The sequence below is a fragment of the Equus przewalskii genome, chromosome 26 (genome assembly GCF_037783145.1).
Source record: "Equus przewalskii isolate Varuska chromosome 26, EquPr2, whole genome shotgun sequence".
In the NCBI taxonomy this organism is placed as follows: domain Eukaryota; kingdom Metazoa; phylum Chordata; class Mammalia; order Perissodactyla; family Equidae; genus Equus; species Equus przewalskii.
In genome coordinates, this window is record NC_091856.1 from 9,016,647 (window position 1) to 9,038,074 (window position 21,428).

Consider the following 21,428-nt stretch of genomic DNA (forward strand, 5'->3'; position numbering starts at 1 on the left):
ATCAGTATTTAGCATGTCCTTGGGTGATTCTGATACATGCTAAAGAAATGTTCCCAAATAAAAAGATGCATATTGATACCAGAATTGAACAGAGGAAAGTAGATATATGTTAATACCCAAGTTTAATGGAGCACACTAAACCATGGTTTTAGATGTCTGAAGTTCTTGAAGATAATTAATCTTGTCTATATTTACAGATAAAAACTTGAGGACAAAAATTAGATTATATCTTTTATTCACTGCTTCAAGTTAGTCAATATTTTGGAAATAGTTTTTTCTATGGAAACATCTTGATTTCTTCAATCTGTAAAAATACACCATGCCTGAAAATACTTGATTTAACTTTATTACTAAACTTCTGTTTTATCAGACTAGTTTCACACAACTTTGCAACCATTTGGACAAAGGTGTGGGAAGCCAAAATTGACCACTGCTTTCAAATTCTAAGTTGTGTTTCCAAGAAGACGGTGGGTAAAGACTCTGGCACTTATTTATTTGACTTCTTACTCAATAATTTACTCAATTTCAAATTTATTAATTTATTCAACAAATGTTTATTGAGCATTTACTTTGTCCCAGGCACTAGATAAGAGGGAGATCTCTCCAGAGGTTTCCTGAACAGTGACATGAGCTTACAGAAAGGAAATTCTTGAGGGTCACAGGGAGGACCACTGGGAGGGCCACCCCTTGAATTTTTTTAATCCCTGTGGACTGTGAGCAGATAGTTTCAAAAAGGGTATTAGGTATCCTCAGGTTCTAAGTATAGAGCTACCAATATTCACAAAATGCATGTACAAAAAACTTTAAAGTTTGCTTTTGACATCAGTCATTATATGAAGCAGAATAATACTTTTAGTTGCTTCTTACTGATAATCTCTCCATATTTACATGTTCGATTTGATGTGGAAATTCAAAGTTTATTTCAATAGTTAAATAAATTCAAAGCTCACTTCAAATCCACCGACACCTTCTGAAACCCAATAAGACTTACTGTGGTAGTCAGTGAGCTGAGCACATGACAAAGTCTCTGGTAACTTCCCAACACACAGAAATATTAGACAAACATATTTAAATATAGTAAATACTTAGTCTTGTTTGACACCAAAGAAACTTTTTATAAGCCAGAAATAAAGAGATCTTACCAAAAGACGGCTACAAATAGAAATACATAGATGTGAGTCAGTGCCCCTATGTAGCTCACACATTGTGAGTGATTTGAACCTTGGTGAACCTATAAGGTGAAATCCACTCTTCTTCCAAATATATACAAATGTCTTTGCCTCCGTGCAATCTCTTTCCCCATTCCCATCCATATAAGGGAACGTCTTTCTTTGCTATCTTCAAAATGTAAATTTAGCCCCTTTCTACCTTCTTCACCTGTAAGGGGACTGTGTCACTTCTGCACATGCCTCAGTTCCGAAGACTAGAAGGGCCTCTAGTCACCTTCCTGTGTATGGAAGTTTTCTCCGCTCCATCCATCCCATGTTGCCTGTATTTGTTATGTACTCATCCTGTACTAGGTGCTGAGGTCTGGATACCCCTGGTGTGTGGGCCTATGGTGTTGTTGGCCTCCTTCCTCCTTTGCACCAACATATTGTGTGACCGTTGAAAAACAAACAAACAAAAAAAGCAAAAAATCCTTAACCAAAATAAAGCCAGAGCCAGGAATAAATCGCCCAGCTATGAAACGGAGCTGAAATGGTGCAAACTTCTAGGTTTATGGATGAAACTACCAGTGGTGGAAGACTAGTGCTGAAATAAACCCAGACCTAAAGTAAAATAAAAGTAGAAGGTTGTCAACCCCAGTGTAAGGAGACCGAGCCTAGACAGCTACATAAGGATTGATGGGGAGTTCTGTCCCACAGGACCAAGACAGAGGAACTTCAAGACTCCAGTAACCTGAAAAAGGGCCACTAATAAAGCTCAAGGAAAAAAGATACAAGGAAAGAATAACAAGTGTGTATGCATGTGTTCAGTTTGAACGAGATCTTTTACTCTGTAAAAAATAATTATGATATTAGAAAGACCTAATTTGTTATACTCAAAACTATGATTTATGTAAGAGATACCATTAATCAGTAAATATTTCAATCTTATTTTAATTTCTAATGCCTCTCCGCTTTACTTCTTTGGAGAGTGATTTTATCCCTAGCTAAATCCCGCATTTATTGAAGTATTCTCATTACATTACATTCTTCTTTTGCCATTCTATAATCACCTTGTTATTCAGATATATTTATTTATGTGGTGGTAGAATCTATTGTGGATATTCAAGTTTATCTATGATTTTGCTGTTTAAGAGGAATATTGAGATCCTGGGCATTATCTCTGGTGCCCAAACACCATTTTGATCTTAAAGAAGCTTTCAGGTGTTGATTGGCTGATGTATATGAAGGGACCAGGAAATCCCAGGATATGACACTGGTAAACATACACCTGAGAAAGTGGGTTCAGATATCATTTGCATAATCGTTTCTTCTACATTTCCTTATAATGCTTTCACCATAAATTATGAAATGTGGATTGTAGTAAATTGACAGAGTGTCATTAAATAAGAGACTGTTTAGCTGATCTGTCTGTACCAGGCAGGAGAAGAATAATTGAAAATGTCCGATGAGTAAAGAGATACGAATAGTTGCTAATTAACTGCACATGGGAACAAGTGATGGATATTTACTGATAAAACCTATGCATAGTAGTATTAACATATAAAACTGTTTAAATCCAATCCTTCCTTCTTTAAGGAAATGTTAAAATCCTTTACATGTATGTATAAGGCAAATGTTATTATCACCTGTCTTTCCAGATTCTCTGTTCATTTTCTTAGTTCATTAATTTTTGACTCTCTCCTGTAAACTCTGGTGGTTTATGATAAGTTGGTGCTTCTGTCTATACTGGTATGATTATTGCTGGAAATTCTTATTCTCTCATTCTGCTATTGTGTATAGGTTATAGGTTCATAAATCAAGTCACAACATAGGATGATAGATAAGACTGCATAATAAAACAACAAGATACTGTGAAAAAGGATCTGATTAAAATAACAAGAATTGATTTAGATCACACTCTCCACTAACATCTGCAGGAGCTAGACTACAGAAGAAAGCCACATGCCATGTCTAAATATATGACTTGTAAATCAAGTTAAGACCATGATCCAGCCTGCATTTCTACCCAGGGCCAAGTCGCTCCACACTTTTTCTGATCCAAGGGCTGAGTTTATGATTTTTCTCATCCCCACTCGCCATTCCCCCCACCCTATTCTGGTAAGTTCTTTGGAGAACCATGTACACACACACACACACTCTAGAGCTCAATCAACCCTATCCTCTGGCCTAGGGGCAGGTTTGGTTTAAGAGCTCAAGCTCTCTCTCTCATAAATTTTGTTTGCTCAGTTGGTCACTTAACTTTCAAAACACTCTTACAAGATCAAAATGAAAAAAGAAAATAGAAGGTTTTGTTATTTCTGCTTGTGATCTGGAGAGTCCACTAAATTCAATGCTTTTTTTTAGAGAGAGCCAAAAACAAAAATATGACAAGCTTTTTAACAATAAAATATTAAATATACATAGACAACATTTAAAATGATTCCATAAATGTGGAAGATAATATAGAGGTATAAAACTTTTTACAGGCACAGAAATGACTAAAGCATCACATTGAAAAGGTTGTTGTATCAAGCTGCTTTAAACATTTCCATTTTATTTTGCGATTTGGTTGAGTTGTTTGTTTGTATGCAATATAACTACATCTCTGGAGTGTTGATTTTTCTCTTCAGTGTTTTAAATTTAGACTTTACAATTATTCTTGTCATATTCCAGTGACATTTTTCTATATCCCTTGATGCTTCTGCATTTATTAATTTGATTTCTTCTCTAAGGAAGAGATGTCTATTCTCTCCTCCTTTATTTCTTCATTCAACTACTATTTGTGAATTCAAGGATATTTATTTTGTTTCATGAGTTGTAGCCAAACACAGCTGTTATTTATTTTCTTGCTCAAATTGTTGCAGCTTTGTCTACTGGAAGCTCTTTCAGTTTGGCTCCTGTGTGCTTTCGACTGATCCTTATCCTTTTTATTGAGCAATTCAGTTTTCATTTAATCTTAATCTTGCAGGGGTTTCAAGATAATGATAAGCCCAGAAAATTTATAAAACTGTATTTACAATGTGATCTCAAATTATAAGTAATTATGTTCATGGAATAAGTTACATTCCATGATTTAAAAACCTATTGATTATAATTTTATACTTATTTTTGTGATATAAAGTATATATCATGACTTCAAAGCTGTCATCTCTGATGGAGAAAAAGAACAAATTTTATTGTGCGTTTTTGTATTTTTAAATTATTTTCTAACATGAGTTTTTATAGTGAGAAAAATATTTTAAATTAAAATAAGTACTAGATTGTGGATAAGAAGCAGACTTTTTCTTCATCAGTTTCGACATCGCTATATGACATTTTCAAAAATAAATAAATAGATATATGAAACTAACAGCTGGCAGTGTGTTTTTATTGATATCTTGGTTTCTAATACAAGGAACTGGTGCTCTTAGAGAAGTGTTCGATTTTAGAGCCAGAGTAAGGAAAATATATATATATTTTTTTGAGGAAGATTAGCCCTGAGCTAACTACTGTCAATCCTCCTCTTTTTGTTGAGGAAGACTGGCCCTGAGTTAACATCCATGCCCATATTCCTCTACTTTATACATGGGATGCCTACCACAGCATGGCTTGCCAAGCAGTGCCGTGTCCGCACCCAGGATCCGAACCGGCAAACCCCAAGCTGCTGAGGAGCAGAATGTGCAAACTTAACCGCTGCACCACTGGGCTGGCCCCAAGGAAAATATTGATGAGCCTAGAGCAATCTATGGCAGCAAAAATAGGGAAATACTCAAGGAAAAGGATGGGACATGTTGAAAGCACACATTGTCAGAATTCTACAAAACAATAGACCAGTACTCATTAACATGGTCAAGGTCATGACAGTCAAGGAAGGATAGAGAAACTGTCACAGATTTGGAGAACTTGGCAGCATCCAAATGCAGTGTGGATCCTAGGTTAGTCCTGGAACAGAAAAACACTTGTGAAAAGACTGATAAATCTGAATAAAGTTGGTAGTTAATTTAATAGGATTGCATCAATATTAACTTCTTAGTTTTGATGGTTGTGTATGATATTAACATTAGTTTTGGTCATAACGTAAGGTGTTAACATCAGAGGAATGTGGATGAAGGTTAAAGAGAAGTATTATTTCTGTTTTTTTAATTTTATTTTTATTTTAATATTATTAAAGAGAATATATTATTTTGCAATTTACTGGCAATTCTAAAATTAGTTTAAAATAAAAATTTAAACAAATTTATAAATTCACTTGTGACTTCTTCTTGACTTCTGGGCTATCAGAAGAATTTTAATTTCCAAATATTTGGTGACTTCCCAGCTACATTGCTATTGATTTCTAGTGTAATTCCACTATGGTGCAAGAATACATTTTATATGAGATAATTTTTAAGATTTGTTTTTATAGTTGATTATATATTTTATTTTAGTGAAAGCTGTATATTTACCTGAAAACTTGAAAAAAGTAAATATTCTGTTGTTGGACTATTTTAAATGTAAATTAGGACAAGTTGTTTGATAGTTTGTTGGGTTTTTATATTTTTAGTATTTTCTGTCTATTTTTCCTAATGATTATTAAGAGAAGAGTGGTAAAGTGCCCAACTATAATTTCAGATCTATTTCTCCTTTCGGTTCTATCAGCTTTTGCTTCATGTACTATAAATTCTGGTTTTAGATACAAAATATTGAGAAAAATTATGTCTTCTTGATAAATTGACTCCTTTATCTTTATATAATGTTCCCCTTTATCCCTCTTATTTTTCTTGCTCTGATGCCTACTTTGTCATTACTGCTTTCTTCTAATTAGCATTTTCATGTTATATATGTTTCTTTTACTTTTAACACATCTATGGCTTGCATAATTTTTTATGAAAAGTTGCTATAATTCTTATTTTGTTCTTTGGTATGTTATGAGTTTATTTTTGCTTTTTCTAGACCTTCCTTTTCATCAGTGTTCCTAACCATTAATAATCAGCAAAATCAAATTTAAAACAACAGTGATATAAAATCACGTCACTTCAAACCAGCTAAAATTATAATAACTCATAATAACCAGTATTGGTGAGGATGTGGATGAACAGGAGCTCTCATACACTGCCGGTGACGTAGGCACTTTGGAAAGCTGTTTCTCATTGTCTATAGTTGAATATGACTATACCTTATGACCAAACACTTTAATCAATGTTATATGCCAATATAAATGTATGATTACGCCTGCCAAAATACACATCCAAAATAATTCATAACAAAATAATTTCTAATCGTTAAAAAATTGAGGTAAAATAAATGCTCCTCAACTGTAGAATATATGGGTAAACTATGATATATACACATAACGCTTATAATACCACACATTATAATATATACGTAAAAGTTATGAACTGAACATAAATATACATAACTATATACAAAGATGAATATCAAAATGCATATTGAAAGAAGCCACAAATAAGAAAATACATATTCTATGATACTATTCATATAGATTTCAAAAATAGATAAAATTAATACTGTTATAAGACAAAATAATGGTCACCTTCAGGGAGAGCATAAAGGATAAATTGAATATGTCATAGGTTACTAGTAATGATCTAGAGGCAATTCAGACAGTTGTTAAAAGGTTTCCCTATGATAATTTATCATGCTGACCACCTATGATTTTACTCATGTTTGAAAATAAAAAAATAAAAATAACTTTTGATATTTGCACAATTTCCTGGTCAATTTTTACAATAAGGATACATAGTACTATAGTATACAAAATATCTTAGAATGTATTTAATGATTTTATTCTTGCATTTATATACCCTTGTTAGGGATCTTAATTCTTTTATGCAACACAGAAAAGGATAAATAATTTGATTATACATGGATGGATAAGTAGATAATAGACAGATATACAAATCATACATATATACTGTCGATGCAAATAATTCATAACAAACCTATAAATCAACATTGAGGTGATTATGAGCCAAAGAAAGGATTATAACCCAGGAAGGCCTTAGAAGTTCCAGAGAAGCATGGGTTTCAGTACACTCTAATATCTTCTTAGAAGAAAGAAAATACATTGAACACACCCAGGATACATTTTTAAAGAGGCATTCAGTTGCAAATTAGCAGGTCAACATGACTATGATGCCAGGAAAGGGAATAATCTGGGCATTACCAATAGGGTGTTGTTACCAATAGGGCATAGAAGGGGAAATATGCATTCTTTATCTCAAGAGAGATCCCTTACTTTAATGGATAAGCAGATGTACAATGTATGTTTCATAGGCCATAAGTCAGGCTTTCCAGTTCCAGACGAATCAGTTTTGAACTCAAATAGTTACATCTCCTATACCTCAGTATGTGAAAATCTCTTGTCAATACGTAAGTATGAGCATACATACATAAATAAGTAAATCACTGAAACCCTCACAAGCTTGAAGAATCTATTTTAATTATGTATATATTGATTTTATGGGAAAAATTATATACCGTATTTTTAAATTAGTAACATATTGCAAAATCTTAGGAAATAACTGAATATCAAAGACTAACTTACCTTTTTATTGTGTTATTACAAGAAATAAATGAGTTAATGTACACAAATTATTTTATAACCCGTAAAGCACTTAAAATATATTATATATATTTATATTTATATAAATATTCAAGTATAATATTTATGTTTGAGGACATGCTTCCTAAGGTCAATGGCCTTTTAAAAACAACAAAAATGCTTGCATGTGGTGAGAGTGTTGCTGCTAGGTAGATGACAAAATCTCAGGACATAAAAATAATATATGAGGCTGATATATTTCTAATAAGCCTCAAATACTAAAGAAAGCCTTTAGTCGAATTTTGGCTTGTCATAGGCAGAATTCTAAAAATGACTCCCCAGTGACCCTTCCTCTTGAGTGGAGGAGGAACTCCTGAATATGAAAAGATAAAATTCCCATGATTATGCTAAGTTATGAGGTACAGGTGACCTTAAAATGGAGAGATTATCTAGGTATGGCTAGCCTAAACATTTGAGCCTTTTAGAAGACAAAGTTTTCCTCAGCTTGTAGCAAGAGAGGAATGCAGAAAAGTAATAGAGATTTAGACTATGAAAAGGACTCAATGAAACCTTGCTGGTTGAAGACGGAGGAGGTCATGTGAGAAGGAATGTGGGCTGATTCTAGGAGCAGAAAGCAGCTCATAGCTGATGCTGACAGCAAGCAAGAAAACAGACACATCTGAACTACAGCCACAGGGAACTGAATCCTGCCAACTGGGATGTCTCTTGGAAACAGACTCTTCCTCAGAGCCTCCAGCTAAGAGCCCAGCCGAGGCAACAAACTCATTTCAGCCTGTGAGACAGGGAGCCGAGGAGCCAGTTGAACTTGCCTGAGATTCTGAAGTACAGAATTATGAGATTATAAATGTGTTTGGTTTTATACCACTAAATTTGTGGTAATTTATTATACAGCAATAGAAAACTAATGCAGGCTTATTATACAAAGATCGCTAACTCTCTAAGATCTTTTTTTCTTTCTTTTTTGCTTGAGTAAGAGTGGACCTGAGCTGACATCTGTGCCCATCTTCCTCTATTTTGTATGTGGGATACCTGCACAATGTGGCTTGAAGTGTGGTATAAGTCCTCAACCAGGATCCAAAACTGCGAACCTGGGCCACCAAAGTGGAGCATGCTGAACCTAACCACTACACTACTGGCCCAGCCCCTCTCTAAGATCTTGATAGATCACACATATTTAGTTAACAATGACAATAAGAGACTAATTTGAGTGGTCATGGTGCAGAAAGCAAGCACGGTTGGCTGCCCAGTCATGATTTGGATCCTACTACATGCTAATAGAAGAAATGCATTGGGCATAAATACTTTCATAAACAACATATAAAATCCTAAACAAAATATTGTGGATTTAGAATCATACTTTATTGAATCACCACTTTGCAGGAAAATATCAGCATTAATAGTATTAAGTTAGTGGATAGTGAGACAATTAGATCAGAGAAACCTGAATTCCTAAATCACCTTATGGAAGCCCCACACCCCAACCCCTATAAAACTTACCATAGCCTGAGACACGTGAGAAACTTCCATTGAGCAAAACTATTGAGATTTTTGTGGTTTATCTCTTACAGTAACTGAAGGTTAATAAAACTATTCCTTAAAGGAAAAAAATTAGTTGAAATTCTCCAAAAAAAGCTAGATAATGGTAACATGTTCAAATATCACTCTATGTAGTATTTGTATTCATTTGTTTAGTGGGTTGAAGTCATGGGTGGAATAAAAATTATCTAACTCAGATCTGTCAGTAAGATGATAATTTTAATAAGCATCTAGCCTTCTTTAAAATTTGGTATCTATGAGCAACCCATAAGGTTAAGATGGATAAGGCAATGTAAAGTTATGCAAATGGTTTAACAACAGAAACATGGATGTCAAGGAAGTTAGGATTACAATGAATCTTAACAAGTAAATGTGAGGTTCATCCGTTTGTCATATCAGTCAATAAATTAAAGCTACAAGAAAAATTGAAACAAATATTTTATTAAGATATAAAATCAATCAGTTATTTTAAAACTACTAGTTGTATTTAGTAAGTAATAATGAGTGAAAGCAAACACCAATTTTAGACTGAGTATTAGAGAATATTTTAAAACACAAGTGCAAGTGGCCCCCTGGTTTTTCCCCTTTAACTCCCAGTGCTCTTGGTTTCTTTATGATGTCACACTCAACATCACTATTTGAACTTACAGTGCTTAAGTTCTGGCAAATCACAAGTGGGGTAAATGGCTACACCAAGCTTGTAAGTCTTCTCAAATTTTATGTTTCAAAAGAATTGCAATGCTCTAGTTAACTTTACATTTATTCTCTTTAGTGTAAAGAGATGTTTCTGCTATTATTACTATGCCATTAACAAATAAGAGTCTCTGTGTTTAGCAGACACATACATTCCCAAGCAACATCACTGTTTTGATTCAAGACATAATTAGTTCATTTACTTCAGTAAAATACATACATTTTTCAATCTTATTCTTCATTTTTTATCATATGCTATTTTGGAACATACAGAATAAAACAAGTCGTGGCTCTTATTCAGGGAATTATTACCTTCTTAGGAGCATTTGGAAGTTTATGGGAATTTTCTTTTACGTGATTGAGGAGTGCTACTGACCTTTAGAGGGCACAGATCAAAGGTGCTAAGCCTTTGGTAATAAGTGGGGCAACCCAATACAGAGAAGACCGACTAAATGCTAACTGTATCCTCTTTGAGAAATACTGATTATGCAGAAGTACTTTGCAATGACAAGCAGATTATCCAGATATGGGAAGCTTGAAGGTAGTAATTTCCTCACACTTGATTTATTTTGTGTTAAAATGATGTAGGGAAAGAAAATCTTTGAATTATGTAAACCTTTTTTACTGTGAAGGTGTGGAACAAAGACTAAGGCATGGAACTCTGGAATATAATGGAAAGTGAAACTGGGTTTTGTTTGGACAGTAGTGTTAGAGGGAAGGTGAAACACAAATCTTGACAATAAACAAAACTGGCTTCCCATAGGCACTGGTGTGTATTTCATAATAACACAATCTTTAATTTAAAGGATAACTTTTGGTACAAGATTTGAATGTATTTGTCATGATAACATTAGAGGTTCAGTGACTATCTGTCTATTACACAGTAATCTGTGTTCTGATATCTAACATGACAGAATTACACTATATCATAATGCTTAAGTACAATAAAATATTGATGGCATTACTATCACCATGAGCATTACATGGATTTCAAAGAACTTCACAACAATGGTTTAGAAGTTATTTTTGGTTTTACGACTTCGTCTTTATGTTGTTTTCTGGTATAATTCCCAAACTTTCATGCTGCTGTAGAAGGAAAGTGTGGCTGGATTCATAATCAAATGGCTTTATTGCTAGCCAATGAAGCATACACAAAAATCCTTAATAATAAATCCTCATATTTCCTTGGGTCCAAGTGGCAAATTCTAATTCACTTAACAGAGACTTTAAGATGCAGAAAATTATTTCCTATTTTGTCTTTCCTCTGAATTCTTCTAACGATGACATGACCTTAACTTTAAGACTTAAATTTTAGGGGCCAGCCCAGTGGCGCAGCGGTTAAGTTCACACATTCATTTCTTGATGGCCCAGGGTTCTCTGGTTCAGATCCCAGGTGCGGACACGGCACCGCTTGGCAAGCCATGCTGCGGTAGGCATCCCACATATAAAGTAGAGTAAGATGGTCACGGATGTTAGCTCAGGGCCAGGCTTCCTCAGCAAAAAGAGGAGGACTGGCAGCAGTTAGCTCAAGGCTAATCTTCCTCCAAAAAAAAAAAAAAAAAAAGACAAATTTCAGTGCCATGGCTACTAACTTGTAGTGGATAAAGAAAATTCTTCTCTTTGAGCTCAGGCTTCCCCTCCACACTTATCCCTCTTTAATACCTTTATTCAACCAAACCTCAACAACCCACTAAAGAGTTTCACCTCTTCTTGCCTTTGCTTCCAACTCACGTTGTGTCAGTCAACTCAGTACTTCCATTCCTAATAAACAGGTCTGAGACTTCTGAGAAAGTGGGAGAAGTTTTCAGCAAGATTTAGCATCAGATAGGGTATCTAAAAATCTGAACTTTTAAATTTCCAGTGTTACCTTCTGGATATCATATCCACTGTACATTTTATCTTTCTTTCCCTTAAGTTTAATTAACATGGTCCTATCTTATTATCTTGACCTAGGGATCCACCTTGATATAGAACAGAGTTTGTCAACCTTGGCACTATTGACATTTTAGGTGGGATAAGTTTTCACTGGAGTTGAGGACTAGGGTGGGGTATCCTGTGCTTTGTAAGATGTTTAGCAGCATCCCTGGTGTCTACCCACTAGATGTGACTATTAGCGGCACATACATTCACCAAAAATACTTCAGACATTGCAAATTGTCCCCTGGGGGAGAGGATTCAAAATAAACTGAGGCTGAGACACACTGCTCTAGAAAATGTTAGAAAAAGACAAAAAAAAAAAAACCTCCCCAGACTACACATAGAGCCATCCTTCACCAAGACAATAACCATGTGGTAGTTGAGCTATGCCTTTATAGGAGACCCTCTAGCAAATACAAGAATGACTCAGGCCCCAATCAGTCCCTGGAAAACTTTCTGCCAAGTCTTTGATGGCCTTATGAGCCATACAGCTGATCCAAAATCCAAAGCCTGCTGGCAGGATATCTGGGGATACTCACACATACAGGTTGTCTGTGGGCATTTCAATTAAACTGGAGGAGATATCAAATCATTGAGAGCCTGTGCCCTTTGAATTTATTATACATTTAAAAAATATCCAGAGAAAGATACAGTTAAACACAAGAGTAAAAGCAGGTGTATTTTGTACTTAGATTAAAAATTTTTAGACTAAAATAAATAGCAGACATAAAGGTGGTTAAGTGTTAACCCATTAAAAAAGAAAAATTTCCAGCAGTAACATAGAAATAGATTTTTCTCCTAAAAAATAAAGTCCCCCATGTGTCCTACTTTGGGATCTCAACTTTTTATTTAGGAAAACCTAAACCTAGCTTCCCTTTCTAAGTCATGAACACATTACATTCCACAGGGCTGACAATGGGTCCCTTCTGTATTTGAAAATTTCACAGATACTGAGAGTGATTTTGCAATGATCAGATGTGTGGCCCTAAAGTGAAGGCAGATTTGTGGTTCTGTGTTCCATGGCATCTTGGTTAAGATGAAGTATTTGTTATTGTGTTTCTTTATATGTATATACATATCTGGAGATCTTAATTCAAGACCTGGTCATATCAAGACTGAACAATCTTTTTGAGTTAATTAATTAAAGAAGACCAATAAATAATTAAAGTAGACCATCTTCTAAGTCTTCAGCGACTTATTTAAAAAGGATATAAATAAATTTATGTTCATATGAAAATAGTTTCAAAATACAAAATAATAAAAGATACACTGACAGTTTATGTTTCTTTTTTTAATAAGAAACTTGAAAAATTGAATCTAAATGCATCCTGGTCTAGAAAATTTCTTGACTCTCCCAAAAAGGCAAGGGAAGAGATGCTATTACCAGCAGAACCATACTTAGGGGAAAGAGTGAGAAAATTCTGTCTCAAAAGATTAAATTATTTAACTGTTTATCATATGCACATATACATAGAGAGTGAGAACTAGGGTATTTGGATCATTGCTGTTTTGGAGTCTTATAAACTCTTCTCAGTAAAAATGAAAGAGAACTAAATTTATTGATTTGTCGCTAACCCTAACCTAACCAACCTTAAGAAGTATAGAAATTTTCAGCCACATCATTAAGTTACACTGTACCAGTTTCCAGTCAATCCACTCTGCCTCTCCCAGCCAAATGGCTGGTAAGATACCAGAGACAGCCTTGGCTATTTTTGAAATTCACACAAATTAAACCATACAGTATATGCTTTTGTGTTTCTGGACTTTTTTTCTTTTAGTATAATATTTATTTGGATTAATCCATGTTGCCATGTTGCTTATGTCAGTAATCCATTCCTTTAGTTTGCTGGGTAGTATACCATTATATATATACCACACTTAGTTTATCCATTCTTCTGTTGCTGGACATTTGGGTTACTTTATTTTTGGGTTATTGTGAAAAAATCTGCTATGAACATTTCGTCCAGTTCTTTTTTGTGGAGTTCTCTTGAGTAAACTACTAGTGGAAATGCTAAATCATAAATAGAACATGTGTATGCTTAGCTTTATTTTAAAAATATCAAGTGGTATTCCAAACTGGTGGGTTTTTTTTACACCCACCACTAATGCTGAATATGTCAGATGCTCTATAGTGTTGCTGGCTGTGGTGTCATTAATCATTAATTTTAGCTGTTCTAGCGGATATAAAAAGCATCTTCTAATCAGAGAATATACATCTGTCATTTTCATTTTACATCATATCATTTTCTTAAATTTATATCTTCCCGTTTTTCAAGTTATGGAAATATAATTAGTTTATGTAATTAGACCCAGTATCATATAATCTTATCACACTAACTTACAGCTCCAAATAATTATTATTGTAGATGTCACTGAATAATCTATTTACTCAATAATGTCTTTTGTGAATAAAGACAATTTCATTCCTTCCTTTGCAATCTTGACGCTTTTATTGCCTTAAGGAACAAAATAACGTCTGGATTCCAATGTTGAGTAGAAAGAGTCAGTATCTTTGCCTTGTTTGATTCATAGAGCCAAGACAGTCAATATTCCACCACTGAGGTTGATTTTAACAGTATGATGTAGACACATTTTATCCATTTGAGGAAGATGCCTTCTATTCCTAGTTTTCTGAGTTTATAATTATGAATGAATGTAACTTTTTTCAAAAATTATTCTGCATATCTTAAGATTATCAGATGAATTTTCTTATTTATTTTGTTATTTGGAGTGACTGCATTGGTCGATGTATATAAATTAAAGCAATTGTAGGGGGCCGGCCCGGTGGCACAGCGGTTAAGTTCACACATTCCTCTCTCGGCAGCCTGGGGTTTGCTGGTTTGGATCCCAGGTGTGGACATGGCACCACTTGGCCAAAGCCATGCTGTGGTAGGCATCCCACATATAAAGTAGAGGAAGATGGGAATGGATGTTAGCTCAGGACCAGTCTTCCTCAGCAAAAAGAGGAGGATTGGCAGTAGTTAGCTCAGGGCTAATCTTCCTCAAAATAAAATAAAATAAAATAAACAAACCTTACATTCCAGTGAGTAAACCTCAATGGTCATGATATATTAGCAATTTGATATACTCTTAAATTGTTAAGGATTTTTTGTTGTCTGTGTTAATGAAGGGTATTCATCCATAATATTCACTTCTGGTAACATCTTTGAGAAGTTTTAGTGTCATGGTTATTTATATTTGTCTCAAAAATCAGTTGAAACATCTTTCCCATTACTCTTGTTTCTGAAAACAAGTAAAGTTACTATTTTTCTTTAAATTTTTTATATAACTTAGTAAAACTGTCTTGTCTGTGCTTTCCTTTCTGGGAAAGTTTTTGATAGTGAATTCAATTTATTTAAGAATTATAGGACTATTCAAATTTTTATTGTTTCATGATGTATCAGTTTTGGTAAATAAACTGAGTTTTACAAGGAGCTCATTTATTTCACTTTAGTTGCTGAATTTTTACCATGAAGTTGTTAATGATATTCCTCATTAACCTTTAAAATCTATTGAATTATAAAACCTATATCAGTTTTAATACTTGTAATTTGTGTTTTCTGTTTTTCTTCATCAGTCTTTCCAGAAGTTAACCAATTTCAATAATCTTTTCAAAAATACAAATTTGGATTTTTAAATTTGTTCTAATTTTGTTTTCTTTTTCATTGATTTTGGCTTTATTTTCTCCCTTTAAATTTGACTTTGTTTGATGTTTTTCTAATTTTAAAGCACAGGTTTAAAAGATTGATTTTAGACTTTTTCTACTGTAAGGCATTAAATCTATAAATTATCCTCTGTGAACTATGCATAGTATTACTCAATTTATGTTACATTATTGTTCAGTTGAACAATAATCTGATTGTGATTGTGATTTCTGTTTGTCCGCTAAGTATTTAGAAGGAGCTGTTTATTTTTTGAATATTTGTGTATTTTCTATATAATTATATTTATTTCTAATTCAATTGCTTGGTGATCAAAGAATAATCAATTTCTCATCCAATTGTTCTATCAGCTTTTGCTTCATGTACTATAAATTCTGGTTTTAAGTACAAAACATTTAGGAATGATGTCTTCTTGATGAATCAACTCCTTTATCTTATCCCTCCCAAACAGCAGCAATCTTGGTGCAGGATCTCATGCGGGAGTTGGCGTGCAACTCTGAGAGGAGAAGGGGTAAAGGTAGCCTTTTGTGGGAACACCATCACTCTTGGTGTTGCCTCCAAGCCCATGGGAACCCTCCACACTGAGGAGGCTAAGCAATCGCAGTGGCCTTTCCACCAGGCAAGCACCCCAGGAGGGCACAATGGCTGAAAAGTGGGAGCACCTGGAATCGTGCATGCAAAAGAAAGCAAATCTCCCCCATTCTGGCATACCAGCTCAGTCAGCGAGCCACAGAAGGGGTTTGCCACCAGTGTGTTTGCGTGTCTACAAGTGTACAGCAGTGGCAGCCAGTGGGCAAATCCAGATGGGCCCTGATTGCAGGGCTTCCAACAGATAGGCATAGCTGCCAGGGATCACTGCAGGCTCAAAATACACATCTCTTGTCCCCTTCCCACAGTGGTGGCAGGTGGAATCTGTAACCCAATAGTATCACTATGTGATGGCACAAGTCCACCCATCAAACAATACTCCAGACCAGAAGGAAAATGACAAGTACCCAGAAATCAACCCCAAATCACATAAATTTACAATCTAAATGACAGAAAATTCAAAATAGTTATCATAAAGAAATTGATCAAGTTACAAGAAAACTCAAAGACAGTTTAATGAAATCAGCAACAAAATCAATGAACAGGGGGTATTCTTCACAAAAGAGATTGAAACTATAAACAAAAGCCAATCAGAAATGTTGGAGATTTCTGTGTTCAAAAACACAATGTATGAAATAAAGAAAAATCTGGAATCCTTAAATAACAGTGCTGAATTTATGGAGAAAAGAATTAGTAATTTAGATGACAGAAATATAGAAATGATTCAGATGGAGGAGGCGAGAGAAATAAGACTAAAAAGAAATGAAGAAATTCTCTGCAAAATATCCAACTCAATTAGGAAATGCAACATAAGGATTATAGGCATTCCAGAGAGAGATGAGAGGGAAAAAAGAGCAGAAAGCTTGTTCAAAGAAATAATAGCTGAGAACTTCCAAAACCTGGGGAAGGTGCTAGAATTACATGTAAAAGAAGCTAATAGAACTCCTAATTACATCATATAAGAAGATCTTCCCCAACGCATATATTAGTAAAACGGGCAAAAGTCAATCACAAAGAAAAAATATTAAGGGCAGCAGGGCAGAAGCAAACAACCTACAAAGGAACCTCTATCAGGCTTTCAGTGGATTTCTCAGCAGAGATCTTACAGGCTAGGAGAGAATGGAATGATGTATTCAAAACTCTGAAAGACAAAAACTTTCAGCCAAGAATATTGTATCTAGTCAAAATATCCTTCAGAACTTTCCCAGATAAACAAAAGCTGAGGGAATTCATTGCCACAGGACATCGCCTATAAGAAATGATTAAGAAGGCCCTCTTACCTGAAAAAATAAAGTAAAGGGTTTACACAGCCTTGAGCAAAAAGATAAAAAAACAGACAAAATCAGAAAGCCACAGCTCAGCTCTCTATCAGAACAGGTTAGCAAACACTTAATTATAACATTAAATATAAAGGGAAGGAAAACATCACAATAACTATCATCACTTCATTTTAATCACAAACTCACAGCACAAAATGCAATAAGTTGGGACAACAATAACTTAGATGGGGAAGAGGAAAGGGATGGAATCTGCTTAGACTTAGGAAATAATAAGCTATCAGAAAATGGACTATCTCATCTATGAGATCTTTTATACAAACCTCACAGTAACCACTAAACAAAAAATCAGAACAGAGAAACTACTGGTAAATAAAGAGAAAACTAAGAAAGCCATCACAGAGAACCATGAAACTGGTTTGGGTTTTGGAAAGATACAGGATGAGAAACAAGGGAAATACAGAACAGCTGGAAAACAAGTGATAAAATAGTAGAATTAAGTTCTCATATATCAATAATCACTCTAAATGTAAATTGATTGAAATCTCCAACCAAAAGACACAGAGCAGCTGGATGGATTAACAAAACAAGACCCAACAATATGCTGCTTACAAAAAACACATCTGAGTTCTAAAGGGAAACACAGGCTCAGAGTGAAGGGATGGAAGATGATACACCAAGCTAATGGCAAACAAAAGAAAGCAGATGTTGCTATACTTATATCAGACAAAGTAGACTTCAAGGTAAAAAAGGCAATGAGAGACAAAGAGGGGCAAGATATAATGAGAAAAAGGACACTCCACCAAGAGGACATAACAATTATAAACGTATATGCACCTAACACAGGGGCACCAAAATAAAAAAGCAACTATTAACAGACCTAAAGGGAGAAATTAACATCAACACACTAAAAGTAGGGGATCTCAACACCTGACTTACATCAATGGCTAGATCATCTGGGCAGAAAGTCAATGAGGAAGTAATGGAATAAAATGAAAAACTACACCAGATGGACTTAAGACTCTCAAAGACACATAGAAGACTCTCAAAGATAGAGCATATGTTGGGAAACAAGGCACGTCTCAATAAATTTAAGATTGAAATCATATCAAGCATCTTTTCTGACCACACTGCTATGAAACTAGAAATCAACTACAAGAAAAAAGCTGAGAAAGTGAAAAATATGTGGAGACTAAACAACATACTACTGAACAATGATTGTATCAGTGAATAAATAAAACGAGAAATCAAAAATATGTGCAGATAAGTGAAAATGAAAATACACAATACCAACTTATATGGGATGCAGGAAAAATGGTCCTAAGAGGGAAATTCATAGAAATACAGGCCCATCTTAACAAACAAGAAAATCTCAAATAAGCAGTCTTAAACTACGCCTAACTGAACTAGAAAAAGAAAAAGAAACAAAGCCCAAAATCAGTAGAAGGGGGAAATAATAAAAATCAGATGGGAAATAAATTAAATAGAGACTAACAAAACAACAGGAAGGATCAATGAAACTAAGAGCTGGTACTTTGAGAATGCAAACAAAATTGGCAAGCCCTTAGCTAGACTTACTAAGAAAAAAAGAGGGAAGTCTCAAATAAATAAAATTAGAAATGAAAAGGGAGAAATTACAATGGATACCACAGAAATACAAAGGACTATAAGAGAATACTATGAAAATATATATGTCAACCTATTGTATAACCTGGAAAAATTGGATAATTAGACTCATTCAACCTCCCAAAAATTAATCAAGAAGAAATAGAAACTCTGAATAGACCAATCACAAAGCAAGAGATTGAAACAGTAATCAAAATCCTCCAAAAAAATAAAATTCCAGGACCAGGGCTTCTCTGGAGAATTCTACCAGACATTCAAAGAAGATTTAATACCTATCTTTCTCAAACTAGTCCAAAAAATTAAGAAGATGGAACACTTCCTAAGACATTCTATGAATCCAACATCATTCTCATCTCAAAGCCAGACAAGGGCAACAAAAAAAGGAAAAGTAGAGGCCAATATTACTGATGAACACAAATGCAAAAATCCTCAACAAAATATTGGCAAACTGAATACAGCAATACATTAAAAGGATAATATACCATGACCAAGTCGGATTCATAACAGAGATCCAGGGATAGTTGAGCATTCACAAATCAATCACTGTGATACACTACATTAACAAAATGAGGAATAAAAAACACATGACTACGTCAAAAGATGCAGAAAGCATTTGGCAAGAGCCAACATCTATTTATGATAGAAAAAAATTCTCAATAAAATGGATATAGAAGGAAAGTACCTCAACATAATAAAGGCCATATATGACAAACCCACAGCCAACATTGTGTTCATTTGGGAAAAACTGAAAGGCATCTCTTTGAGAACAGGAATAAGATAAATGTGCCCCTCCCACTGCCCCTATTCAACATAGTACTGGAGGTTTTGGCCTGAGCAATTAGGCAAGATAAAAAAAAAATAAAAGGTATCCAAATTGGCAAGGAAGAATGGAAACTCTCCCTGTTTGAAGATGACATGATTTTATATATAGAAAATCCTAAAGACTGCATCAGAAAACTGTTAGAAATAACCAAATACATCAAAATTGCAGGACACAAAATCAACTTACAAAAATCAGTTGCATTTCTATACACAAATAACAAACTAGCAGAAAGGGAAATCAAGAATACAATCCCATTTACAAGTGCAACAAAAAGAATAAAATATCTAGGAATATACTTAATCAAAGAAGTGAAAGATCTATACAATGAAAACTACAAAATATTATTGAAAGAAATCTATGATAACATAAAGTAATGGAATGATATTCCATACAAATAGATTTGAAAAACAAACTTTTTAAAAATGTCCATACTACCTAAAGAAATCTACAGATTCAATGCAATCCCAATCAGAATCCCAATGACATTCTTCACAGCAATAGAACAATCTTAAAATTCATATGGGGTAACAAAAGACTCTGAATAGCTAAAGCAATCCTGAGAAAAAAGAATAAAGCTGGAGGCATCCTAATCCCTGACGTCAAAATATACTACAAAGCTATAGTAATCAAAACAGCATGGTACTAGTAGACAAACAGACACACAGATCAATAGAACAGAATTGAAAGCCCAGAAATATAACCACACATCTACAGAGAGCTGATCTTTGACAAAGAAGCCAAGAACAGACAGTGGAGAAAGGAAAGTCTCTGCAATAAATGATGTGAAAAGTGGACTTCCAGATGCAAAAAATGAAAGTAGACCATTATCTTCCATCATACACAAAAACTAACTGAAAATGAATTAAAGACTTGAAGTTAAGATGTGAAACCAAAAACTCATAGAAGAAAATATAGGTAGTTCACTCTTTAACATCTACATTAGAAGGCTCTTTTCCAATACCATGTCTACTTGGACAAGGGGAACAGAAGAAAAAAGAAACAAATGGGTCTATATCAGACTAAAGAGCTTCTGCAAGGCATAGGAAACCAGGAACAAAATGAAAAGATGACCCACCAACTGGGAGAAAATATTTACAAATCATATGTCTGACAAGGGATTAATCTCCAAAATATATAAAGAACTCACACAACTCAACAACAAGAAAACAAACAACCCAGTTAAAAGTGGACAGAGGATATGAACAGACATTTTTCCAAAGAAGATATACAGATGGCAAATAGGCATGTGAAAAGATGTACAACATCATTAACCTTTAGGGAAATTAAAATCAAAACTATAATGAAATATCACCTTACACCTGTTAGAATGGCAATAATTACCAAGACAAAAAACAACAAATGTTGGAGAGGATGTGCAGAAAATGGAACTCTCATACACTGCTAGTGGGAATGCAAATCGGTGCAGCCACTATGGAAAACAGTATTGAGATTTCTCAAAAAATTAAAAATAGAAATACCATGTGATCCAGCTATACTACTGCTGGGTATTTGTCCAAAGAACTTGAAGTAAGCAATTCAAAGAGACTTGTGCACCCCTATGTTCATTGCAGCATAATTCACAATAGCAAAGACATGGAAGCAAAACAAGTGCTC

General features: G+C 34.3%; 1 protein-coding gene across 6 annotated transcripts in view; it reads left to right on the top strand.

Moving 5' to 3' along the window:
* The first annotated feature begins 9,846 nt into the window (after positions 1 to 9,846).
* LOC103548720 (cylicin-2) overlaps positions 9,847 to 21,428 on the top strand; it is a 56,289-nt gene continuing 44,707 nt past the window's right edge. For 4 of the 6 annotated variants that reach the window (XM_070596990.1, XM_070596991.1, XM_070596987.1 and 1 more), the window contains exon 1: positions 9,847 to 9,928. In XM_070596990.1, coding sequence (XP_070453091.1) covers positions 9,912 to 9,928 — 17 coding nt within the window. In that variant the 5' untranslated portion in view covers positions 9,847 to 9,911. The remainder of the gene's footprint in view (positions 9,929 to 21,428) is intronic. The other 2 variants (XM_070596996.1, XM_070596994.1) reach the window with 1 other exon arrangement.